This window comes from Oncorhynchus mykiss, chromosome 20 (assembly GCF_057628025.1).
Source record: "Oncorhynchus mykiss isolate SJ-2025 chromosome 20, ASM5762802v1, whole genome shotgun sequence".
Classification (NCBI taxonomy): domain Eukaryota; kingdom Metazoa; phylum Chordata; class Actinopteri; order Salmoniformes; family Salmonidae; genus Oncorhynchus; species Oncorhynchus mykiss.
Genome location: NC_143041.1, coordinates 28,387,474 through 28,414,321, shown reverse-complemented (window position 1 = coordinate 28,414,321; position 26,848 = coordinate 28,387,474). Strand labels below are relative to the sequence as shown.

The following is a 26,848-nucleotide window of genomic DNA, read 5'->3' as shown; positions in this document are numbered from 1 at the left end:
GGGAGCCCCAAGAAACACACACACACCAACCTCTGACAAAAATGCAGCATACTTATCATCATTACTGTGTGAAACCTTGCGCTGTCTCCCCCTGCAGGCGATCCTGAAGCGCAGCCTGAAGCCCACGTGTTCCATCCTGCCCCTGATGAGGAGAGGCCATGCCAACAACCTGGAGTTCTTCCTCTCTCACATTGGCAAGGTCTACATGAACGGGTCAGTACCTGCTGCTGACACGCCACGCCTCTGATGTCATCATTATGCAACTGATTCTATTCTCAACCTACTGTAGCTTAAACACAGCTTTAACTGGTGTTGTGCATATTATTTTCCCAATACTGCAAGATGGCCTTCACACCTTACTTTGCCATTCTTTTATTCTTATAAACTCTGTTAGCCCCTAGTACAAACTAAAACATGCATGTCAATACCAAGCATCTCTCCTATGTGTCCAGGATCAACGTGGACAGTAAGCAGCTGTACCCATGTGTGGAGTACCCGGTGCCCGCGGGCACCCCTCTGATCTCCCCCCTGGTGCAGTGGGACCACACCCAGACCTGGGACGTCCCCAAGGCTGAGGACTTCCCTGCTGGTTCTGGAGGGTCCACCTCAGCTACCATCTATAACATTGGTGAGAGACATGCAGTACCAGTCAAAAGTTTGGACACACCTACTCATTCAAGGGTTTTTCTTTATTTTAAATATTTTCTACACTGTAGAATAATAGTGAAGACATCAAAACTATGAAATAACACATATGGAATCATGTAGTAACCAAAAAAGTGTTAAACAAATCAAAATATATTTTATATTTGAGGTTCTTCAATGTAGCCACACTTTGCCTTGGTGACAGCTTTGCACACCGATACAGTATAGACACAGAATACACAGACAATAACATAGTTGATCTCCTCTCCCCGCAGACATGAACCCAGAGTCTCCAGACTACTATATGATTGGCCACTGCATCGACGGGCGTGTCCTGTACCCAGCGACGGGTTATCTGGTACTGGCCTGGAGGACCCTGATGAGGAGCCTTGGCGTTGTCATGGAAACCACCCCTGTCACCTTCGAGGACGTCACCATCCACAGGGCCACCATCTTACCCAAGACCGGTGAGGGAGGGACGGACGGTGAAGGGAGGGGAAGAGTTTGATCATTGGTTGTCTGTCGCATCAAGGGTGTCTATTTGGGTTGTCAATCTTTTACTGTGGTTCATTTATGACCTTTCTTCAATGTGCTTTGTCTCGCTCCCTTTTCTCTCTTACTCCTTCCCCTCTTCTCGCTGTCAGGTTCAGTCCAGTTGGAGGTGCGTCTCATGCCCGCCACCAGTCGTTTTGAGGTCTCCGAGAATGGCAACCTGGCTGTCAGTGGTACGCATACTTTATACTCTCCTATAAGCATCCAAGATAAATGTTTGATATGTAAAAGATGGCTTCTATGTGCTCTGTTACATGGTAATAGCTAGTGTATATAGACTCATTCAATCTGTTACATATTATAAACTGGGTGGTTAGAGCCCTGAATGCTGATTGGCTGACAGCCGGGGTATATCAGACTGTACCATGGGTATGATTTTTTTTTTTTTTTTACTGCTCTAATAACTTTGGTAACCAGTTTTTATAATAGCAATAAGGCACCTCGGGAGTCTGGTATATTGGCAATATGCCACAAACCCCTGAGGTGCCTTATTGCTTAAATAGCAACTAGTGTATACAACCATTCAAGGTTTATGACATAGTAATAGAGAGTATAAACTCTACATGCTTTCTCCTTGGTCCTCCTCAGTCAGTCACCTATCCCATACTTCTCTCTGTCTGTGTAGGCAAGGTGAGCATTTTGGAGGACGCTGCTCTGGACGCATTCCACTCTGAGATTGGTAAGCCTGTCACCGGGGACGATGGTGACCCCAAACTGCGCCTGACAGCCCATGACATCTACAAGGAGCTCCGTCTCCGTGGTTATGACTACGGCAAGACTTTCCAGGGCATCCTGGAGTCCAACAATGCAGGTGTGTGTGAGGAAAAAGTTAAATCATTGTGAACCTCTTTATGAAATAGTTGCTTCCCAGTATTAAGTAGGATAAGGTGGCTAGTTGTAGATTGTACTATGTTATTGGTTGACTGGTTTCCCTCTGCTCTATCCTTGACTCTGGCTGTAGGTGACAGTGGGAAGCTGCAGTGGACCGGTAACTGGGTGACCTTCCTGGACACCATGCTGCAGATGATCGTGGTTGGCCTATCAGGACGCAGCCTTCGCCTGCCAACGCGGATCCGCTCTGTGTGTGTCGACCCCACCGTCCACCAGGAGAGGGTCACTGAATACGGAGAGGCTAAGAAAGGTATTGAAATAAAACATGTACACAGGCCCACCACAAACACACACTTGACTCACTTAAGGATGCCTAATGCATTTCGCTACACTCGCATTAACATCTGCTAACCATGTGTATGTGACAAATAAAATTTTATTTGATAAGGATGCCGTTTTATTTTTATACTGTTTTTCTATCTTCTCTCCATCACCTAGCCGTGGTCGTCCACGTCAACCGTTGCCTTGACAACATTGTTGCGGGCGGAGTGCAAATCTGTGGTCTCCACGCCACGGTGGCACCGCGTCGCCAACAGCAACAGAGCCCGCCCACCCTGGAGGAGTTTTTGTTTGTGCCCTACCTAGAGACAGAATGCCTGTCAGCCAATGAGAAGTTGGGAAACCAGCTCAAGAACTGCAAAGGTTAGAGTTCATGTTTGTTGGCTACCTTTATCATCCAAACAGTGGGAAGTCATTTTGCTTTCAGATTCAATGTTTAAAATCACAGTTAACATTTTTTAATAATAGGTAGCAATCTATTTGTATTCTCTCTTTCTACAACGCATACACAAAAAAAAGGAATGACTGTCCTTACATCGTGAGACTATGTAAACAGAGAAATTGCAAATCTGATGTCAAAGAAGGCAGATATTACTTGACATTTTGTTAGTCTAAAAAGGCCATAGTACTAAATTGATTACCCTCTGTCTGACCCTTGGTTCATGCATCTCTCCAGGTCTGATCCACAAGCTGCAGAAGAAGCTGGCTCCTCAGGGCGTTAAGCTCTCCATCCCTGGTCTAGGGGGGGTGTCTGGCCCTGCTGTCCCCAGCCCTGAGTCCGCTGAACCTGGCTTGCTGCGGCTGCTGTCCCTGCTTTGTGGTCTAGAGCTGAACGGTAACCTGCGGTCAGAGCTGGAGCAGACTGTTGAGAAGGAGAGGGGTTGTCTCCTCCAGGACCCCCTGCTACATGGTCTACTGGATGGCCCAGCCCTCAGACACTGTTTGGACACAGCCCTGGAGAACACTACCCCCGGGAAGATCAAAGTCCTGGAGGTGAGAACAAAGATGTGATACAGCAGAGGTCATGAGCTCTCGCTCTCACGCCCTCCTCTCTAACCCCTGCTCTGTCTCGCCCCACCTCAGGCCCTCTCCAACGACGGCCATCTCTTCTCCCGTGCCGTGCCCCTCCTTAACATCCAGCCCATGCTCCGCCTCGACTACGTCGCCACTGCTGCTACCCTCGACCTCCTGACCCCCCACCAGACCACCCTGGATGCCATGGGGGTCACCACAGCCCAGTGGGACCCCCAGCAGGGCCCTGTGCCCGGGGGTGCGGTCGGTGGGGCCGACCTGGTGGTGTGTAACCACGCCTGGGGTCCCCTGGGGGCCGGGGCTGAGGTGGTGGTGGGGAACCTGGCCTCGGGGGCCAAGGAGGGTGGCTTTGTGATGCTCCACACCCTGCTGAAGGGAGAGACGCTGGGGGAGATGGTGGCATTCCTCACCTCCAAAGACAGTCAGAACAACCAGCAGAGACTGCTCTCCCAGGTCAGTTACACTGCAGTAGAAAACTGATACCCAGATGAATCCTTAGCCCCCCAGCCTCCCTTCAGATATTAAAGCAGGGCCACACATTACACTATTAGCTTCAGTCAGTGTTTAGTGAGTGAGGATACATAACCTGGCCATACATATAGTCTCATTTGTGAAATTGTATTACCTATGATGTCTAATACTGTCATTGTTCTCTTCTCTAGACTGAGTGGGAGAAAGCCTTCTCTGATGCGTCTCTCAACTTGGTGGCTGTCAGGAAGTCATTTTATGGCTCTGCCTTATTCCTGTGTCGCCGTCGGTTACCCAGCAAACTGCCCATCTTCCTGCCTGTGGACAGCTTGGACTACCAGTGGGTGGAAACACTCAAGGTGAGGGAAATGTCTAATGTCTCTGTGTTAATAACTCCTTAATAAGTGCTTATAAGCCCTTACAGCTCTCTTTCCCCCCCCAGACAACGTTGGCTGAGCCCTCAGACTCTCCGGTCTGGCTGACTGCTACCCAGGGTCACTCTGGGGTGGTGGGCATGGTCAACTGTCTACGCCAGGAGCCCGGGGGCAGCCGCATACGGTGAGACTAAAGCCTGGTCTGAAAAAAAACCTTGGCTCTTCCCCTTGACACTTGATCTGAAAGGATTCGATTGGTATTGGCAGTTTTAAAAGCACAGATGTATATATTATAAAGGTAATCGCTCCATCTTTCTCTCGGGTAGGCTGTGAATCATACAGTGAGTCAGACTAATGCTGTACTTCTCTCTCCTCATCTCTATTCTCTCTCTCCAGGTGTGCATTTGTATCCAATCTGTGTGAGTCTTCTGCGGTGCCCACCCTGCAGCCTGCCCATAATTCCATGCGGTCTGTGCTGGAGGGAGACCTGTGTATGAACGTGTTCAGGGATGGACACTGGGGAGTGTTCAGACACCAGCTCATCTCTCAGGGTACGACAACCACACCACCATCTCCCCTCTCTCTTGTTCTTGCTCTAGCAAGATCTCAAAAGTTACACCCAATGAGATATCTTGAGAGAACTTTCACACATTCAGTCATTGCATAGGAGCTTGATGATAAAATTGCAGTGAAAAGAAAGTGCTTTCCTAATGATAAACACTACATTTTCTGATAGTCACAGACTAGCCCTAGGCTCAAGAATATGCTGATTTAAAACGTTCATCTTGGACAATAATGGATTCCAAATCTTCTGTTGATCATGCTGCAAAGCTTAATACCTCTTTCTCATTCTCTCCTCAGATCTGAGTGAGGAGTTGACAGAGCAGGCTTACGTTAACGTGTTGACCCGTGGTGACCTCTCCTCGCTGCGTTGGATCGCCTCGCCCCTCCGCCATTTTGTGGCGAGCAGCCCCCATGTGCAGCTGTGTCGCGTCTACTACAGCTCCCTCAACTTCAGAGACATCATGCTGGCCACCGGGAAACTGCCACCGGACGCCATCCCAGGTAAGGAACACACACACACAGACATGTCCTCTAGGAAACTGCCTCTGAAGCTATACCAGTAATGAACACTCTGTCTTTTACGCACACATCTGATTTCCCTCTGTAGGTGACCTGGCCCTACAGCAGTGCATGTTGGGTATGGAGTTCTCGGGTCGTGACCCCAGCGGTCGGCGTGTGATGGGGCTGCTGCCTGCTAAAGGCCTGGCCACCTGCGTTGACGCTGACACACGCTTCCTCTGGGACATCCCAGATGGCTGGTAAAACAATGCGCCTACCCCAAATCACACCCTATTCCCTACATTATGTAGTGCATTTGAGTAAAAGTGCTTGCCTACGATCAGTTTTGCCTTTCAAAATAATAATGAATAAAAGGGGGGAACTGATCCTAGATCAGCATTCCAATACTTTGTGAATACAGGCCCAGAGCCACAAACGACCTCGTAGGGAGACACTGTTTTGGGATCTTGACTAACAGACTGAGGGGTGTACTACAAACCAGCATCATTGAGTTAGCCGGCTAACTTTTATAAACAACCAGAAATAACTATTAAAGCTAAACTTATTTATGTGTGTTTGGTTGTTGTCGATTAGACCATGCCCATTTCAAGTGTATATTTCGGAGAGAGAAAAAGTTATTTCAGAATATTTCTGTAAATTAGATCCCGTTTTGTACTATTCCCCTTTTTTGTTGACGTTTAGCTTTATGACTAAGTTATTGTTGTAAGTAACTTATGTTCTCGCTCTCTAGGACCCTGGAGCAGGCAGCGTCGGTGCCGGTGGTCTACGCCACAGCCTACTATTCCCTGGTGGTCCGGGGCAGGCTCCGCCCAGGGGAGAGTGTTCTCATCCACTCAGGGTCAGGGGGCGTCGGTCAGGCTGCCATCTCCATTGCACTCAGCCAGCGCTGTAGGGTCTTCACTACTGTTGGTGAGTACCAGAGACTTGTAGGTACACACACACACACTCGGCCTGTTAATGTCAGAATTGTCAGTGCATTTAGCCATAGATGTCTTTGTGTAATCTGTGTTTTGTGTTCTTTGTCTCAGGTTCAGCAGAAAAGCGTGCCTACCTACAGGAGCGTTTCCCCCAGCTCACCTCAGAGTCCTTTGCCAACTCTAGAGATGCCACCTTCGAACAGCACGTCCTGCTACACACACAGGGAAAAGGTCATACACACAGACACGCTTCAAACTTGCCTCACACAAACACACGAAACATGCCAACTATACAACATGATACGCCACTCACTCACTCACATGTTCTTGTGTATCCTGTCTGTAGGAGTGGATATGGTGTTGAACTCCCTGGCTGAAGAGAAGCTGCAGGCCAGTCTTCGCTGTCTGGCTCGACACGGACGCTTCCTGGAGATCGGCAAATACGACCTGTCCAACAACTCCCCTCTGGGTCAGTACACCGCACTGCAACTGCTCTCCATGGCAGCCATTTTGTGTCTGATTCACTGTGCCACTGCAGCTGTTCTAATGTCTGACATGAGTCCCTGTTTCCCTCAGGTATGGCTCTCTTCCTGAAGAACGTGGCGTTCCATGGGATCCTATTGGACGCCCTGTTTGAGGAGGGGAACAGGGAGTGGGAGGAGGTGTCCCAGCTGCTGAAGGGGGGCATTGTGGGAGGTGTCGTCAAGCCACTGAGGACTACGGTGTTTGAAAGAGACCAGGTGGAGGAGGCCTTCAGATACATGGCCCAGGGAAAACACATCGGCAAAGTCCTGCTGCAGGTCACTTACTCAACAACTCCCCCTCTTCATTATTCATTCACACTTTCTTTTACTATCTCCTCAACTCTCTCTTTTAGACCTGTCCATTTATTATAACACTGTTATTACCACTTATTATACTCTTGATACATGACGGTTTATTACAATCCACTTGGTGTGTGTTGGGTCTGACGTGGTGGCAGATACCCTAGAGGTTAAGAGCGTTGGGCAAGTAACCGAAAGCTTGCTGGTTGAAAAATCCAGGCAAGGCACTTAACCTCTAATTGTCTGCTAAATTACTAAAATGTAAATGTGTGTCTCTAGGTGCGTTCAGAGGAGAAGGGTGGTGGTACTCAGGCGGTGGGCTCGCCCCTCTCCCTCCCCGCCATCTGCCGTACCTTCTGCCCTGCTTCCCACTCTTACATCATCACCGGGGGACTGGGCGGCTTCGGCTTGGAGCTCGCTCATTGGCTGACGGAGCGAGGTGCCCGCAAACTGGTGCTCACCTCCAGATCGGGCATCCGCAACGGTAAGAGATAAGAACTCAGAACTTTGACTTGTACTTGCACATTTTTACATGTGCTGTATTGTAGCACACCAGCAAAGCCATTGTGGTGTTACATTAGCTGCACACTTGTTGTTTGTGATAGTCCAGTCACTTTTAATGTCGGTTCACGTTACTAGGTTACCAGGCGAAGCGCGTGCGTGAGTGGCAGGGGATGGGTGTGCAGGTGCTGGTATCCACCAGTGATGTCAGCACCCTGGAGGGGGCGGAGCGACTCATCAACGAGGCCTGCAGGCTGGGGCCTGTGGGAGGAGTCTTCCACCTCGCCATGGTAACGCACCCCCCCCCCCCCCCACCTGTACACTGTTGCTTTTTGTTTTCACCTGTCCCTCTCTCAACTCCCATACCTCTCTCTCACCTACCTATCTCACTCACCCGCTCGCTCACCTACCTACCTCTCTTTCTCACCTTCCTACCTCTCTCTCACCTGTGCCTCCCTCCTCTCTCTCGCTCTCTCACCTGTCTTTTTCTCCTGTCTATGTGTACCAGGTGTTGAAGGATGGCATGTTGGAGAATCTGACTCCTCAGCTGTTCCTGGATGTCAACAAACCCAAATACAACGGAACCCTCCACCTGGACAGGTAAGACGATACACACATGCATAGCAGTTAGCTTAGAGATCACTCCCCCTGGTGCTTCTGTACTTCTGCTGAGATTTACCAGTCTTTCCATTATAAGGATCTGTCAATATCCAATGTTTTGAAGGAACAGAAAATCCAAAAGCAGTCAAAGGTAATCAAAGGTTTTCCCTCCTCTCTCCCTCTTTCTCAGGGTGACCAGAAAGCTGTGTCCAGACCTCAGCTACTTTGTAGCCTTCTCCTCTGTGAGCTGCGGCCGCGGCAACGCCGGCCAGAGTAACTACGGTTACGCCAATTCTGCCATGGAGCGTGTGTGCGAGCAGCGACGCCACGACGGCCTGCCCGGATTGGCCGTCCAGTGGGGCGCCATCGGCGACGTGGGCGTTGTCCTGGAGACCATGGGCGGAAACGACGTGGTGGTGGGCGGGACTCTCCCGCAGCGCATCACTTCCTGTCTGGAGGTGCTGGACCGCTTCCTGTGCGAGCGGCGTCCGGTGATGTCGAGCTTCGTGCTGGCAGAGAGGAGCGTGGTGAAGAGCGAAGGAACAGGACAGAGAGACCTGGTGGAGGCTGTCGCTCATATACTGGGTAGATCCCTCATCACCCATACACCTCCATACAACTAACCCTATAACAAACCCCAGACAGAGACCTGAGGGGCGTACTAGAAAGCAGGATCAAGGAGTACGCCAGCTAACCTCGATGAGCTTAAAATGAGCATGATCTAATTGACTGAACAACAAAAACACATTTGTATGTCAGTTTAGCTTTCTTGATGAACCAGAAAAGAAGTAGTTTTTTTTCTGCTTGGTTATCCAAGGTCCTGCTTGGTAGTATATCCCCCCTAGTGGAGGCTGTGGCTCACATACTGGATAGGACTAGAGGAAGAGATGTCACTCATCACCTGTACACCTCCACCACCATGTAACCAGCTCTAGATTCTTCCTGAAGTTGCCCCATCACAGCTGATGGGTGGGCTGCTGTTGTGTTTATATCAATAGATTTGAAGCTGGTTTGGGTGTTTTCATTCCATGTGTAACTCCCTGGTTATTTCTCCCTCTCCCCTGTCCCCTCTAACCTTTTCAGGCGTGCGTGATGTCAGCAGCCTAAATGCTGACGCCTCATTGGCTGATCTGGGTCTGGACTCTCTGATGGGCGTGGAGGTGCGTCAGACACTGGAGCGCGATTATGACATCGTCATGGCAATGAGGGAGATCCGACAGCTCACCATCAACAAGCTCCGGGAGCTGTCCAGCCAACCGGCGGGAACAGCAGGTGTGTGTGTGTGTGTGTACACAAACACTGTAAGCAATAATGATTTTGTATAGTTAGGAAGCATATGTGTGTCATGGACTTACGTGTACTTTTTCTCTCTCTTTCCCTCTCTCTCTCTCTCTCTCTCCCTCCGTCTCTCCAGAGTCCTGTCAGTCTCCAGTGAAGAAGGGAGGTGTGCGTTCTCTGTTGGAGTCGGACCTCAGTTTGATGCTGGTCAACCCAGACGGTCCCACTGTCTCACGTCTCAACGAGGTGCAGAGTGCTGAGCGCCCGCTGTTCCTGGTCCACCCTATAGAGGGCTCCATCGCTGCCTTCCACACACTCACCGCCAAGCTCAGTGTGCCCTGCTACGGCCTGCAGTGCACTAAAGGTACACACACAGGAACAAACTCCCTCCTCTCTCTCTCGCAATCATACTGATACAGTCTCTCTCTCTCGCAATCACACTGATTCTCTCGCAATCACACTGATTCTCTCTCTCTCTCTAAAGTTGTAAACTTGATCTTAATGACAAACTATCGCCCCCCTCTCTCTAGCTGCTCCTTTGGACAGTATACAGTCTCTGGCTACATACTATGTGGAGTGTATACGTCAGGTAAAAAAGATACTAACAACTTAATTAGTATTTATATATTTACACACATGATAGATAATTAGTGATTTTATAAATAACGGTCTGTGCTTATGTTTTATTTGTGTAGGTGCAATCGGAGGGTCCGTACCGGATTGCCGGCTACTCCTTTGGGGCCTGCGTGGCGTTTGAGATGTGTTCTCAGCTACAGGCTCAGGGTAGAACCGTAGACTACCTCTTCCTCTTCGACGGATCACACTCCTACGTCGCCGCTTACACACAGGTGAGACCTTATGCAAGCGTATTGATACTCACACACACACACACACACACACCGGTGATACGCGTGTGTCTGTACATACTGACACACACACAGATGAGAAATCAGACAGGCCAAGGCAAACTTTTTTATTAACATAATTGGTGAAGCAAAGGGAAATTCTAAATTGATATGGGAGAATCTAAAAAAGTTAACAGGGAAAGACCATAGTAACACTGCAAAAAGACTAGAAATCATGGTGAATAACAATCTAACACAGGATGCAGTCGACATAGCAATATCCTTCAATTCCTACTTTATTGACTCTGTCAGGGTACTGACACAGAACCCCTCCACTGGTTTCTTGGGCTCAGTGGTAGTAAATGACGCTCAACCTGTCTTCATCATAAGGGAGGTTTCTGAGTCAAAGGTGAACAAGGTGATTAGCGCACTAAAGAACTCTAAAGCCAAAGATGTGTTTGGGATGGACTCTACCTTTCTTAAAAACTACAAAGAGTCACTCATTGGCCCCATTACTAAGGTCACCAACACATCTATTGGTCTCGGTGTGTTTCCAAGGGTATGGAAGTCGGCCATAATAACGGCCATCTTTAAATCAGGTGACCCTGCTGACGTGAGTAACTACAGGCCCATTAGTATACTACCTGTGGTGTCAAAGGTTGTTGAAAAGTGTGTAGCAGAACAACTGATTGCCCACCTCAACAACAGCCCCTTCACATTACACTCCATGCAGTTTGGCTTCAGAGCGAAACACTCCACAGAAACGGCCAACTGCTTTCTTCTGGAAAATGTGAAGTCCAAGATGGACAAAGGGGGTGCTGTTGGGGCTGTGTTTCTGGACCTAAGGAAGGCTTTTGATACTGTTAACCATGAGATTCTCATCACAAAATTGTCCAAGTTCAACTTTTCCCCTGATGCCTTGAGATGGATGAAATCATACCTTGAAGGCAGAACCCTGTGTGTCAGAGTGAGCAATGAGCTGTCGCCCACTCGTAGCTATGATGTGGGCGTGCCCCAAGGGTCAATACTGGGGCCCCTCCTGTTCAGCCTGTACATTAATGATCTGCCTTCTGTCTGTACTGGGTCTGAAGTTCAAATGTATGCAGATGATACAGTGATATATGTGCATGCAAAGAGCAAACAACAAGCTGCACAAGAACTCACTACTGTAATGGTCCAGGTTACAAAGTGGCTCAGTGACTCGTGTTTGCATCTCAATGTAAAAAAAACTGTTTGCATGTTCTTCACAAAGAGGGCAACAGATGCTACTGAGCCAGATGTCTATGTGTCAGTGGAGAAGCTCCAGGTGGTATCCGATTTTAAGTACCTTGGCATCATACTTGATTCCAACCTCTCTTTTAAAAAGCATGTGAAAAAGGTAATTCAAATAACCAAATTCAACCTAGCTAATTTCCGATTTATACGAAATTTTTGACTACAGAGGTAGCAAAACTGTACTTCAAATCTATGATACTCCCCCACTTAACATACTGCTTGACTAGTTGGGCCCAAGCTTGCTGTACAACATTAAAACCTATTCAGTCTGTCTACAAACAGGCTCTCAAAGTGCTTGATAGGAAGCCCAATAGCCATCATCATTGTCACATTCTTAGAAAGCATGAGCTCTTGAGTTGGGAAAATCTTGTGCAATACACCGACGCATGTCTTGTATTCAAGATCCTTAATGGCCTGGCTCCCCCTCCACTCAATATTTTTGTTAAACAGAAAACCCAGACATATGGCAGCAGATCCACAAGGTCTGCCATGAGAGGTGACTGTATAGTTCCCCTAAGGAAAAGCACCTTTAGTAAATCTGCATTCTCTGTGAGAGCTTCCCATGTCTGGAATACACTGCCATCAGACACACATAACTGCACCACATATCACACTTTCACAAAATGCTTGAAGACATGGCTAAAGGTCAATCAGATTTGTGAACATGGTCCCTAGCTGTGTGTTGCCGCTTTCCATGTTGTCTGTTGTCTGTAGCTTGTGAGGTGTGGAAACACTTTGTTGCTTTTATTAAATTTGTCTTGCTGCTTTTTGTTTTATGTTGCTCTGTCTGTATGCTATGTCTTGCTTGTCCTATGTTGCTCTGTCTGTATGCTATGTCTTGCTTGTCCTATGTTGCTATGTCTTGCTTGTTCTATGCTGCTATTGTCTATATTGTAATTGTTTTTAATAACCTGCCCAGGGACTGCGGTTGAAAATTAGCCGGCTGGCTAAAACCGGCACTTTTACTGAAACGTTGATTAATGTGCACTGTCCCTGTAAAAATAAAAAATAAACTCAAACTCAGAGGTTACGCTGGGTACTCTGACACATACACACATCCTCGTACTCAGTTCCTTCACAGTGAACTCTACTTGAAAAGAGTCCGTCAACTTATAAACTCAGAACTAACCATAGGGTCATGTGTAGCGTTTAACCTGATGTTTGTATTCTATTTGCCTTTCAGAGCTACAAATCCAAGCTGACCCCTGGTAAAGAGTCTGAGGCAGAGACCGAAGCGCTGTGTGCTTTCATCCAGCAGTTCACTGGCATCGAGTACAACAAGGTACAACACTTTACAACCACAGATAATGGCCTCTACTCATACTGTACTCACTGGCTATGGCATAATATTAAACTAACATTATACTTGAGTCTGGTTCAATGTATAATTCTCACATGTCTTGTTCTGCCTCTTTTTTTACCTCTCCTCGCTCTCTCTGTCTAGTTGTTGGAGACCCTCCTCCCTCTGTCTGATCTGAAGGCCCGTGTCAACATGGCGGTGGACCTCATCACCTCCAGCCATAAGAACGTCAGTAAAGAGTCCCTGCGATTCGCTGCCGCCACCTTCTACTACAAACTCAAGGCTGCCGACGGTTACGTCCCGGCAACCAAATACCACGGCAACGTCACCCTGCTCCGCGCCAAGGCCAGCAGCGACTACGGAGACAACCTGGGGGCTGACTACAAACTGAGCGAGGTGGGTATACACTAACACGCATGAACAGGCACACGCACACACTGCTATAATAACAGGCTTTGTTCCTCTTCAGGTGTGTGATGGTAAGGTGTCGGTCCACGTCATCGAGGGAGACCACCGCAGCTTCCTAGAAGGCGAGGGGGTGGAGTCAATTAGTAGCATCATCCATAGCTCATTGGCCGAGCCACGCGTCAGTGCCCGGGAGGGTTAGACCAGTCCCGCCCCTCCCAGCCCTCTCCCCCAATAGCACCAAGTTCTCCTATCCCCAAACCTAAACCCCATTGGGCAATACATATAATGGACGCAACCCCCAACCTATCAAAGCTTTTAGCTCGCTGCCACAGGGTATGTTCCCATGGGAACAAACAACGTGCTGTATGTTTGTGCTCTACCAATAAGGTCCTCGCTCTCTTTTATTTGTAATTTTTAAAAATCTTGTCTCTTTATCATGTTTGGAATGTTAGAATAAAGTTAGATGCTCAACTCTGTACTGGTAATCAATCCTGCTACAACTGGAGATGTTGCTGGCTCAACCCTATAGCTAGCCTAGCATGTGAGCCTGGCTGTGTTGCCAACTGATTGTAGCCTAGCCCTAGATAACCTACCTAGCTGTTGTGTTATGATACTGCTCAACCCACCAGTCTGCTAAAGGGTGTTTCGTGAACTTGGTAATGAAGGTGTGTTGTGTGGACTCGGACCCTCTACCTATGCACATGCGTGCATGTTTTATCTCATGCCAAACCCTAGCAGTGCCCTAATGATGCAGACTATTCCACGTGTACATAGCCTCCTGTCTCACCTGTCTAACACCTGTTAAAGCTCTGTACCTGTTACCAAGTGACATTGGCTTAGGAGGAAACCATTGTTACATGGTTGTCTTTGTTTGGGGTTGTATTGTATAAAGGGTTTGTTTACCAGCATTGGTCATAAGTTATGATCCCTATTTTTGTTGACTTCAAAGTTGTTTGCAGTGACTTGTAGTGTTACACTGATCCTAAGGTAGTTTCACAAAGAGAAATGTATTAACTTCCCAACGCAGGAAAATGGCTAAAAGTATCTGACTGACACCATATTTGATCAAGTTAACTTTTTAACTATTCAGCTGTTTACTGGAAATAAGACTCCCTTCCCTGTATCTGTCTTTCCATTTAAGAACTGAAATACTTTTTGAAAACAGCAGTATTCTTCTGGGTTTAGATCTGGGTGTGTTGCCTTTCCTGTGTGAGTACACCTTTTTTAAGAGGACTGATTGGATATCTACAGGTCACATTTCTATGATCTTGGCTTCTTTGACAAAGTAATTTAAATGGTTGCTGTTTTAAAAAATGTATGCTGTTCTATGTAACTGGCTACAATGGATTGCTAATCATACAACTAACCTTGTTTTTCATTTCTTTCAATGTTCCTTCAAAATGTTCTAATGTTCCTGAAATATTGTTACGTAAGACGGTTTTAAATATTCTGAATATTACTGCTGTCCACATGCAATGCTTCAAAACGCTTTGGCTTTGAAAGGAAATAGAGCAATGAAACATCACTTGTATGGCACTACCCAAATACTGTTATGTGAAATCTATGGTGTTCAGGAGGGCACAATGGAGTAAAAGGCTTTGCAAACTAAAATGGGGGTTCTTTATTGGATAAATTCAGCTCATACCTTCCTGTTCCGAAACATTTTTTCCCATTTTGTGCCCACTGAATACGATCCGATTCACTGTCTCGCTGAAAAAGTAGTAGTTTGTCCAAGCTTCCATTTTGTTTGTGATGTCATGTCAGAATGCAAGTGCCGTTGGGTGTGGAATCATTGACCTGAAGAACGGCCTTGTTGAGGAGTAGGTAGAATTTACCTCGAACCACTGGTCCAGGAACATATATTTTACTGTCTGCCTAATGATTCATGTTTGGACTGTAGGCAGGATAATCTGATCCTAGATCTGTGGTTACAAGGCAACTTTCTACCTTCAGCTGTTTTTGACTCCCATGACCTTTGCTGACCCCTGAAGGTCCTTCAAGATCAGGGGTCCAATCGCAGAATGCAACAGACTGACCTCTGAGACTATTAATGAGGTCTATGAAGAGTCGGGTGGCTTTAATTTGAGCATGGTGATTGGCTGCAGTAAAAAGGAGGGAATTGACAGTGCTCCTTTTTTAGTTTGTTTTTCCCAGTATTTATTGTATTAGTCCAAATAAAGAGCGATCACTAACATCCTGCCTCAGTGTCTGCCTGGTTTCTATGTAAACTTATTGAGGCAACTACAACAGGTCCTGATAGTTCTCTGCAAGTGGTCTCCTTAGCTTATTCAACTCACCATAATCTTCAGGCAATCATAAAATACTCCTGGCCTTTCACACCTTAATGTTAATCCCTGTGTTTAACTGACCATACATTCCTTGTTATTATTCTTTATTTAACCAGGTAGGCTAGTTGAGAACAAGTTCTCATTTACAACTGTGACCTGGCCAAGATAAAGCACAGCAGTTTGACACATACAGAGTTACACATGGAATAAACAAATACAGTAAACATACAGTGGAAAAAAAAGAAATATATGTACAGTGAGTGCAAATGAGGTAAGATAAGGGAGGTAAGGCAATAAATAGGCCACGGTGGCGAAGTAATTACAATATACCAATTAAACACTGGAATGGTAGATGTGCAGAAGATGGATGTGCAAGTGGAGATACTGGGGTGCAAAGGAGCAAGATAAATACATAAATACAGTATGGGTATGAGGTAGTTGGATGGGCTGTTTACAGATGGGCTATGTACAGGTGCAGTGATCTGTGAGCTGCTCTTACAGCTGGTGCTTAAAGCTAGTGAGGGAGATATGGGTCTCCAGCTTCAGTGATTTTTGCAGTTTGTTCCAGTCATTGGCAGTAGAGAACTGGAAGGAAAGGCAGCCAAAGGAGGAATTGGCTTTGGGGGTGACCAGTGAGCTATACCTGCTGGAGCGGGTGCTACAGGTGGGTGCTGCTATGGTGACCAGTGAGCTGAGATGAGGCGGGGCTTTACCTAGCAGAGACTTGTAGATGGCCTGGAGCCAGTGGGTTTGGCGATGGCCAGCCAATGAGAGCGTACAGGTCGCAGTGGTGGGTGGTCTTTGGGGCTGTTGGAGGCTATTTTATAGATGATAGTGCCGAAGTCGAGGATCGGTAGGATGGTCAGTTTTACAAGGGTATGTTTGGCAGCATGAGTGAAGGATGCTTTGTTGTGAAATAGGAAGCCAATTTTAGATTTATTGTGGATTGGAGATGCTTAATGTGAGTCTGGAAGGAGAGTTTACAGTCTAGCCAGACACCTAGATATTTGTAGTTGTCCACATATTCTAAGTCAGAACCGTTCAGAGTAGTGATGCTGGACGGGCGGGCAGGTGTGGGCAGTGATCGGTTGAAGAGCATGCATTTCATTTGACTTGAATTTTAGAGCAGTTGGAGGCCACGGAAGGAGTGTTGTATGGCATTGAAGCTCATCTGGAGGTTAGTTAACACAGTGTCCAAAGAAGGGCCAGAAGTATACAGAATGGTGTCGTCTGCATAGAGGTGGATCAGAGAATCACCAGCAGCGAAAGCGACGTCAGTGATGTATACAGAGAAGAGAGTCGGCCCGAGAATTGAACCCTGTGGCACCCCCATAGAGACTGCCAGAGGTCCGGACAACAGGCCCTCCGATTTGACACACTGAACTCTATCAGAGAAGTAGTTGGTGAACCAGGATAGGCAATCATTTGAGAAACCAAGGCTGTTGAGTCTGCCAATAAGAATGTGGTGATTGACAGAGTCGAAAGCCTTGGCCAGGTCGATGAATACGGCTGCACAGTAATGTCTCCTATTGATGGCGGTTATGATATCGTTTAGGACCTTGAGCGTGGCTGAGGTGCACCCATGACCAGCTCTGAAACCAGATTGCACAGCGGAGAAGGTACGGTGGGATTCGAAATGGTTGGTAATCTGTTTGTTGACTTGCCTTTCGAAGACCTTAGAAAGGCAGGGTAGGATAGATATAGGTCTGTAGCAATTTGGGTCTATTGTGTCTCCCCCTTTGAAGAGGCTGATGACCGTGGCAGCTTTCCAATCTGTGGGAATCTGTTGCTGTGGGGAGTGCAGTGCTGTTGACCGGGGTAGGGGTAGCCAGGTGGAAAGCATGGCCAGCCGTAGAAAAATGCTTATTGAAATTCTCAATTATAGTGGATTTATCGGTGGTGACAGTGTTTCCTAGCCTCAGTGGACAGCTGGAAGGTGCTGCTCTTATTCTCCATGGACTTTACAGCGTCCCACAACTTTTTGGAGTTCGTGCTACAGGATGCAAATTTCTGCTTGAAAAAAATAGCCTTAGCTTTCCTAACTGCTTGTGTATATTTGTTCCTAACTTCCCTGGAAAGTTGCATATCACGGGGGCTATTCGACGCTAATGCAGAACGCCACAGGATTATGCAATCAGACATACTGTACCTCTAAATGGTCATGTGTTTTGTGTCAGATACAGTGCCTTGCGAAAGTATTCGGCCCCCTTGAACTTTGCGACCTTTTGGCACATTTCAGGCTTCAAACATAAAGATATAAAACTGTTTTTTGTGAAGAATCAACAACAAGTGGGACACAATCATGAAGTGGAACGACATTTATTGGATATTTCAAACTTTTTTAACAAATCAAAAACTGAAAGATTGGGCGTGCAAAATTATTCAGCCCCCTTAAGTTAATACTTTGTAGCGCCACCTTTTGCCCAAGTCGCTTGGGGTATGTCTCTATCAGTTTTGCACATCGAGAGACTGACATTTTTTCCCATTCCTCCTTGCAAAACAGCTCGAGCTCAGTGAGGTTGGATGGAGAGCATTTGTGAACAGCAGTTTTCAGTTCTTTCCACGAATTCTCGATTGGATTCAGGTCTGGACTTTAACTTGGCCATTCTAACACCTGGATATGTTTATTTTTGAACCATTCCATTGTAGATTTTGCTTTATGTTTTGGATCATTGTCTTGTTGGAAGACAAATCTCCGTCCCAGTCTCAGGTCTTTTGCAGACTCCATCAGGTTTTCTTCCAGAATGGTCCTGTATTTGGCTCCATCCATTTTCCCATCAATTTTAACCATCTTCCCTGTCCCTGCTGAAGAAAAGCAGGCCCAAACCATGATGCTGCCACCACCATGTTTGACAGTGGGGATGGTGTGTTCAGCTGTGTTGCTTTTACCCCAAACATAACGTTTTGCATTGTTGCCAAAAAGTTCAATTTTGCTTTCATCTGACCAGAGCACCTTCTTCCACATGTTTGGTGTGTCTCCCAGGTGGCTTGTGGCAAACTTTAAACGACACTTTTTATGGATATCTTTAAGAAATGGCTTTCTTCTTGCCACTCTTCCATAAAGGCCAGATTTGTGCAATATACGACTGATTGTTGTCCTATGGACAGAGTCTCCCACCTCAGCTGTAGATCTCTGCAGTTCATCCAGAGTGATCATGGGCCTCTTGGCTGCATCTCTGATCAGTCTTCTCCTTGTATGAGCTGAAAGTTTAGAGGGACGGCCAGGTCTTGGTAGATTTGCAGTGTCTGATACTCCTTCCATTTCAATATTATCGCTTGCACAGTGCTCCTTGGGATGTTTAAAGCTTGGGAAATCTTTTTGTATCCAAATCCGGCTTTAAACTTCTTCACAACAGTATCTCGGACCTGCCTGGTGTGTTCCTTGTTCTTCATGATGCTCTCTGTGCTTTTAACGGACCTCTGAGACTATCACAGTGCAGCTGCATTTATACGGAGACTTGATTACACACAGGTGGATTGTATTTATCATCATTAGTCATTTAGGTCAACATTGGATCATTCAGAGATCCTCACTGAACTTCTGGAGAGAGTTTGCTGCACTGAAAGTAAAGGGGCTGAATAATTTTGCACGCCCAATTTTTCAGTTTTTGATTTGTTAAAAAAGTTTGAATCATCCAATAAATGTCGTTCCACTTCATGATTGTGTCCCACTTGTTGCTGATTCTTCACAAAAAACTACAGTTTTAATCTTTATGTTTGAAGCCTGATATGTGGCAAAAGGTCGCAAAGTTCAAGGGGGCCGAATACTTTCGCAAGGCACTGTTGAAGGTACCAGTAGAAAGTCCCACAGCAGCCAGCTATAAGGACCATCTGTCACGCCAAATTCAGTAGGTCATAGGTCTTTCTCTGCTTCTGAAGTTAGTATGGACACTTCGGCAGAGGGTGTGTGTGTTCCTTTGAGGTTTAGTACAGGTGCTGTGAGTGAGAGTGATTAGATGTATGCACACGACTGTTAGCTGCTTTGGATAAAAATGACATTTATTATTATTATTATTATACAGACATTAGGATCACCTTTCTAATAGTGAGTTGGATTCACCTGGTCAGTCCATGTCATGGGAAGAATAGGTGTTTTCTACACTCATTGAATAATATAAGAACAAGACATTGACACTGGAGATGCATTGACCTTTCAGTCCACCGGGGGGCGATCTAGCGCTCAGACATACTGCACTACTTTTGACCAGGGCCTGGTCAAATGTAGTGCACTATGTAGGGAATATGGTGCAATTTGGGACGCAGCCCTACGGCTGGGACACTCATAGTGGAGCAGCACGTTGTTCCTCAGATAATGACCACAGCCTTCGATGTTTAAAGACTGTTACGATGCAGAGTGAGTGAGAATTCTGCATATGCCCTCACTGGCCTCTGTTGGTGTTAATAATTTAAATAAAGTCAATGAACTGTCCTATCCTGTGACAGGTGGAATTTAACATGAAGCGTGTGCATTAATAATCCCTCATTTCAGTACCTGGTCCAGACATCCTCATAGGCGACAGAATAAGACAAAAATGTATAATTTATCAGCTTCAGAAGAAAAGTCTTGCAGAGGAGCACGGTAATTCTTCTATCCACGGCCACAGAGTTGAAGTAAGGACGAGTTTACAACAGACCTGCACATTAGGATTGGTCTTCCTCAACGATGATGAATGATATATATTGGTTTTATGATGCTATCTGTGTTGGGTGGATGCGTGGATGCGTGGTGGCCTAGGACAAGGTAATGATGTTATACTGAATGATTATGAGACGACCGCTTCAGAGCTCGTCTCACAGAGGATCAGTCACAGATCCATGTCTTTTTAGTCCCAATCTACTGTAACACACTATATATAGACTCCATCTCTCTCACTCTTTCTCTTTCACTCTTTCTCTCTCTGCCACTTTTGCTCTCTGCACCTCTCTCACTCTTGTATATCTAGTCTATCTCTCTCTCTCACTTTTCCTCTTTCCCGGTCTTGCTTTCTCGATCTTCTTTCCTTCTCTCTGTCATTCTTTCTTCCTCTATTACTTCCTTCTCGGTCTCTCTTGCTTTCTCTCTCGCGTCAATTCCTCTCACTTATTCCATTAGAGATCTTCAGCACAGGTCAATGAGCTGATGTGTGTCTGGGGTGGGACCAGAGCAGGCTGTTGGATGGTAGACTTGCTCAATTCTCTCATGAACACCGCCCCTATACATCAACATTCCTTCGTTTTGAAAGTGCATAGATTGGTGTGATTCTCTGAATGGAGATGAATTACCAAAGGTGATCTTCAACTAAGACCCTGGCCTATCCCAGCGGGCAAAAGTGGTTGTGGTGGTTGTGCTTTAACCGGTAGCATCTGATTGCTTTTGGGCGTTCTATTGTTACTGGGGGTGGAAGCCTGGTTTCGGGGCTTGGGGGGGTGGGGGCTCGTTTTCAGTGGATGGAAACTGGTTTTCTGGGGGACTCTCTGAATTCCACCCCCATCTCTGTCCAAACAGAGCCACTCACCTCATGTACACTGTCAAATTGCAACCAACACCACACCCACACAAACAGGAAATGTTCCAACTTAAAGGCAAACCAAGTTTAAGAAACTATCTGATCTCTGATCGTCTGCTGCTCAAACTGGCATCAGCCAAGTCAGTTGGAGAAATAGTGTCAAGGAATGATGTCACCAGTCAGAAGACAAGGCCTGAACCCAAGACCAGAGAGGAGAATTTATTAATTGAATTCAACCTGTGAACTGAAAATTGAATTTGAATAGGACACACCCCATAGGAAACAGAATTTTAATTGAATTTAAATGACAGGAAGTAGAATTTAATTAAAAACCAATTCAAAGACATTCAAATGAAACATAAAACATGAACATTGCATTCTTTTAAAACATATTTTAACATAACCACCTGCCACTTATCACTGCAAACATGTAATGAGATGGTAAGTTGTTCCAAAGAATGTATAGTTTGTTTCCTTCCATTTTGAAATGCTTGATGTGATGCATTCTGGTCGAATCTATTTTTCTAATACTTAAAAGGGTAGCAGGGCTGCCAACTTTTGAAGAAAACTTGGTGTGAGATTTGCTATGTGATTTCATTACCTGCCGGGGAGTGTTACCACTAAAAAATGACACAAAATGCACATCACATTCATATTCTTATTATCTCATGTCGCTCTTGCTGCTAGTGATTCTCTGATCCACCTCTACGCAGACGATACCATTCTGTCTACATCTGGCCCTTCTTTGGACACTGTGTTAACAAACCTCCAAATGAGCTTCAATGCCATACAACACTCTTTCCGTGTCCCCCAACTGCTCTTAAATGCTAGTAAAACTAAATGCATGCTCTTCAACCGATCGCTGCCCGCACCTGCCCACCCGACTAGCATCACTACTCTGGACGGTTCTGACTTAGAATGCGAGGACAACTACAAATACCTAGATGTCTGATAAGACTGTAAACTCTCCTTCCAGACTCACATTAAGTAGCTCCAATCCTAAATTAAATCTAGAATCGGCATCCTATTTCGCAAATAAAGCCTCCTTCACTCATGCTGCCAAACATACCCTCGTAAAACTGACTATCCTACCGATCCTTGACTTCGGCGATGTCATTTACAAAAAAGTCTCTAACACTCTAGCAAATTGGATGTAGTCTATCACAGTGTCATCTGTTTTGTCACTAAAGCCCCATATTCTACCCACCACTGCGACCTGTATGCTCTCGTTGGCTGGCCCTCGCTACATATCCGTCGCCAAACCAACTGACACCAGGTCATCTATAAGTATTTTCTAGTTACAGCCCCGTCTCATCTCAGTTCACTGGTCACCATAACAGCACCCTCCCATAGCACACGCTCCAGCAGGTATATTTCACTGGTCATCCCCAAAGCCAACATTTCCTTTGGCTGCCTTTCCTTCCAGTTCTCTGCTGCCAATGACTGGAACGAATTGCAAAAGTCACTGAAGCTGGAGACTTATATCTCCCTCACTAACTTTAAGCATCAGCTGTCAGAGCAGCTTACAGATCACTGCACCTGTACACAGCCCATCTGTAAATAGCCCACCCAACTACCTCATCCCCATATTGTTATTTTTTTGCTCTTTTGCACCCCAGTATCTCTCCTTGCACATCATCATCTGCACATCTATCACTCCAATGTTTATGCTACATTGTAATTATTTCGCCACTATGGACTATTTATTGCCTTACCTGCCTAATCTTCCTACATTTGCACACACTGTACATAGACTTTTCTATTGTGTTAATGACTGTACGTTTGTCTATCCCATGTGTAACTCTGTGTTGTTGCTTTTGTCGCACTGCTTTGCTTTATCTTGGCCAGGTCGGAGTTGTAAATGAGAACTTGTTCTCAACTGGCCTACCAGGTTAAATATAGGTGAAATAAATAAATAAATGTTGTATTCTATAACCATTTGAAGAGAAACAAGTTATTGTGTTTGTTAAGATATGATTCTCATTGAAATTTCAGGCCTGACTCTATGTTTGGGAACCACTGTAACCTCTCTCTCTGTTTGCTTCCTCTCTCTGTGTCTCCTTGTCACGTTCGTCGTACGAATGCGTGCTATGCGTAAATTCTAATTTATTAAAAGAATGAACACTGAACAAAACATGACGCTAATATGAATAGTACAGACAGGCAACTAAACATAGAACAAGAACCCACGAACACAAAAGGGAAAATGGCTACCTAAATATAATCCCCAATCAGACACAACGATAAGCAGCTGCCTCTGATTGGGAACCATATCAGGCCACCATAAACATACAAATACCTAGACCAACAAAACCCTAGACATACAAAAACCCTAGACAATACAAAACCCCTAGACAATACAAAAACTAGCATATCCACCCTAGTCACACCCTGATCTAACCAAAATATAAAGAAAACAGAGATATCTTAGTTCAGGGCATGACACTCCTCTGCGTCTCCTCTGCATCTGCCTCAGTCTCACCACTGTCTGTCTCACTACTCTCTGTAAAGCAGTTTTAAAAATAGATGTTTATATACATGATAATAATATAAAATGTTCTTTATATATAAATGTCTTTATATTTCACTATATTAGGTCCCACAGGCTGTGCCAACACATAATGACATGAAAGTGCATTCTAACAGTGTAAAAGGCCCTTAGTTTACGCTAAAATGTTGTATTATATACCTTTTTGAAGGTAAACTAGTTATTCATTTGGATAAGATGAAATATTCTCTCAGGGGACCCTATATAAACGTTAGGGGACCCCACATGGGTCCCTAACTTAAAGTTTGGGAACCACTGTATTACTGACCTTTCTTTGCTTGCATCCTCTCTGGCTCCTTTGTCTCCTGCATTTCAGCCTGCATCACCACTCTCTGTCTCACTACTCCCTGTAAAGCAAAGTTATTTTGTTATGAGAACTTAAGTTACCTTTTGTTAAGATTATAGTTAGTCTAATTTCATTCAACTTCTCCTGCTAAGGTCACGCTCCTTGTAACGTTAGCTTTTAACTTCATCCTTCTAGCCAGCTAGTTATAGCTAGCTGGCTAACAGTAGCCAGAGCTCTTGAACTAACTAGCTAGCCATCTGACTGAAATATCATCGACTATTTACCAGATTTTATTTATTTTATTTATTAGGATCCCCATTAGCCGACGCCAACGGTGACAGCTAGTCTTACTGGGGTCCGACACATAACGAAAAATACATTACAGACAAAAGACTTTACAATTTACATACATTTAAAAACGTTAACATGGTGTGTGTCTCTTGTGCATCTATCAGTTACATACATGTCAGTACATACACTCAACAAGTAGGTCACATGGGGGAGAGGCTTTGTGCGGTGAGGTGTTGCTTTGATTGTTTTATGAAACCAGGTTTACTGTTCACTTACGCAATATAAGATGGAAGGGAGTTCCATGCATTCATGGCTCTGTATAATACTGTACATTTCCTTGAATTTGTTCTGGACCTGGTGACTGTGAATGACCCCTGGTGGCATGTCTGGTGGGGTACGTGTGTGTGTAAGTTGACTATGCAAACAATTAGGAATTTCCAACACATTGTTTCTTATAAAAACAAGAAGTGACACAATCAGTCTTTCCTCAACTCTTAGCTAAGAGAGACTGGCATACATAGTATTAATATTAGCCCTCTGATTACAATGAAGAGCAAGATGTGCCGCTTGGTTCGGGGCCAGCTGCAGCTTAACTAGGTCTTTCTTTGCAGCACTTGACCATATGACTGGACATTAATCAAGATAAGACAAAACTAGACCCTGCAGGACTTTCTTTGTGGAGTGTGGGGTCAAAAACAAGAGCATCTCTTTACTATGGACTGACCTCTCCCCATCTTTACAACCATTGAATCTGTTTTGACCATGACAATTTACAATCTCAGGCAAAAACAAGTAATTTAGTCTCCACAACTTGTTCAACAGCCACACCATTTCTTACCAGATTCAGCTGAGGTCTAGAACTCAGACAATGATTTGTTCTAAATACAATGCTCGTAGTTTCAGAGATGTTCAGGACCAATTTATTACTGGCCACCCATTACAAAACAGACTGAAAATCTTTGTTAAGAGTTTCAGTGACTTCATTAGCTGTGGTTGCTGATGCATATACAGTAATGTTGAATTATCAGCATACATGGACACATGCTTTGTTTCATGCCAGTGGCAGGTCATTGGTAAAAAATCGAAAAGAGTAGAGGGCCTACAGAGCTGCCCTGCGATACACCACACTTTACACACATATTTGACATTAGAGAAGCAGCTTCCATTAAAGAAAACCCTCTGAGTTATATTAGGTGGATAGCTCTGAATCCACAATATGACAGAGGTTGAAAAGCCATAAAACATACTGTATGTTTTCTCAACAACAGGTTATGGTCAATAATATCAAACGCTGTACTGAAATCTAACAGTACAACTCCCACAATCTTATTATTATCAATGTCTTTCAACCAATCATTAGTCATTTGTGTCAGTGTAGTACATGTTGAGTGCCCTTCTCTATAAGTATACTGAAAGTCCGTTGTTAATTTGTTTACAGAGAAATAAAATTGCATTTGGTCAAACACAATTTCTTCCAACAGTTTGCTAAAAACTGGCAGCAAGCTAATAGGTCTGCTGTTAGAACCAGTAAAGCCGCTTTACCACTCTTGGGTAGCGTAATGACTTTGGCTTCCCTCCAGGCCTGAGGACAAAGACTTTCCTCTGGGCTCTGTTTAACGATATGACAGATAGGAGTGGCTATAGACTCAGCTACCATCCTCAGTAGCTTTCCATCTAAGTTGTCAATGCCAGGAGGTTTTTCATTATTGATCAATTACAATCATTTTTCCACCTCTCCCACACTAATTTTACAAAATTCAAACTTACAATGAGTACGATGGCTCACTGTTCGTTGTTGGCATTTCCTGCCAAAGTTTGCCCACTTTGCCAATGAAGTAATCATTAAATTAACTGGCAACATCAAATGGTTTTTGTGATGAATAAACCATCTCAAATCAATGAAAGATGGAGTTGAATTTGTCTTTCTGCCAATCATTTCATTTAAAGTACACAAAGGTTTTTTCCATCATCCTTTCCGTCATTGATCTTGGCTTCATCATACAGTTTCTTATTATTTTTGTTGAGTTTAGTCACACAATTTATTAATTTGCAGTAAGTCAGCCAGTCAGATGTGAAGCCAGACTTATTAGCCACTCCTTTTCTCTTTCAACCATACAGTTTTTCAATTCTTCATCAATCCATGGAAACTTAACAGTTCTAACAGTCAGTTTCTTAATTAACAGATGCATGTTTATCAATAGTTGGAAGAAGCAATTTCATAAATTCATCAAGTGCAGCGTCTGGATGCTTCTTATTAATCACATCAGACCAACTAATATTTTTAACATCATCCACATAATAGTCACAGCAAAATCTTTTGTATGATCTCATACACTATTTTAGGGCCAGCTTTTGGAACTGTGGCTTTGCTGGATATAGCCACTATTGTGATCACTGCAGCCAATGGGTACAGATTTAGAACAAAGTTCTCAAGTATTAGTAAAATGTGATCAATACATGTGGATAATCGTGTCCCTGTAGTGTTTGTAAACACCCTGATAGGTTGGTTAATAACAAGATGACAGGCACTGGTTACAGCAAGAAGCTTCCTCTTGAGCGGACAGCTTGATGAAAACCAGTCAATATTCAGGGCCCCAAGAAAGTAGACCTCTCTGTTTACATCACATACACTATCAAGCATTTCACACATATTATTTAGATACTGACTGTTAGCACT

General features: G+C 45.1%; 1 protein-coding gene across 2 annotated transcripts in view; it reads left to right on the top strand.

Annotated features, from left to right (window-relative positions):
* LOC110499230 (fatty acid synthase) overlaps nucleotides 1–15,471 on the top strand; it is a 31,157-nt gene extending 15,686 nt beyond the window's left edge. For both annotated transcript variants that reach the window (XM_021576226.3, XM_021576227.3), the window contains exons 15-43: nucleotides 98–213; nucleotides 453–628; nucleotides 921–1,112; nucleotides 1,290–1,370; nucleotides 1,823–2,008; nucleotides 2,159–2,338; nucleotides 2,527–2,730; nucleotides 3,044–3,360; nucleotides 3,451–3,852; nucleotides 4,062–4,226; nucleotides 4,310–4,425; nucleotides 4,638–4,792; nucleotides 5,103–5,306; nucleotides 5,413–5,563; nucleotides 6,055–6,233; nucleotides 6,353–6,472; nucleotides 6,588–6,710; nucleotides 6,818–7,041; nucleotides 7,345–7,549; nucleotides 7,705–7,856; nucleotides 8,075–8,166; nucleotides 8,357–8,751; nucleotides 9,250–9,438; nucleotides 9,581–9,808; nucleotides 9,975–10,033; nucleotides 10,140–10,292; nucleotides 12,748–12,846; nucleotides 13,009–13,260; nucleotides 13,334–15,471. In XM_021576226.3, coding sequence (XP_021431901.3) covers nucleotides 98–213; nucleotides 453–628; nucleotides 921–1,112; nucleotides 1,290–1,370; nucleotides 1,823–2,008; nucleotides 2,159–2,338; nucleotides 2,527–2,730; nucleotides 3,044–3,360; nucleotides 3,451–3,852; nucleotides 4,062–4,226; nucleotides 4,310–4,425; nucleotides 4,638–4,792; nucleotides 5,103–5,306; nucleotides 5,413–5,563; nucleotides 6,055–6,233; nucleotides 6,353–6,472; nucleotides 6,588–6,710; nucleotides 6,818–7,041; nucleotides 7,345–7,549; nucleotides 7,705–7,856; nucleotides 8,075–8,166; nucleotides 8,357–8,751; nucleotides 9,250–9,438; nucleotides 9,581–9,808; nucleotides 9,975–10,033; nucleotides 10,140–10,292; nucleotides 12,748–12,846; nucleotides 13,009–13,260; nucleotides 13,334–13,471 — 5,253 coding nt within the window. In that variant the 3' untranslated portion in view covers nucleotides 13,472–15,471. The remainder of the gene's footprint in view (nucleotides 1–97; nucleotides 214–452; nucleotides 629–920; nucleotides 1,113–1,289; nucleotides 1,371–1,822; nucleotides 2,009–2,158; nucleotides 2,339–2,526; nucleotides 2,731–3,043; nucleotides 3,361–3,450; nucleotides 3,853–4,061; nucleotides 4,227–4,309; nucleotides 4,426–4,637; nucleotides 4,793–5,102; nucleotides 5,307–5,412; nucleotides 5,564–6,054; nucleotides 6,234–6,352; nucleotides 6,473–6,587; nucleotides 6,711–6,817; nucleotides 7,042–7,344; nucleotides 7,550–7,704; nucleotides 7,857–8,074; nucleotides 8,167–8,356; nucleotides 8,752–9,249; nucleotides 9,439–9,580; nucleotides 9,809–9,974; nucleotides 10,034–10,139; nucleotides 10,293–12,747; nucleotides 12,847–13,008; nucleotides 13,261–13,333) is intronic.
* The last annotated feature ends 11,377 nt before the right edge of the window (nucleotides 15,472–26,848 follow it).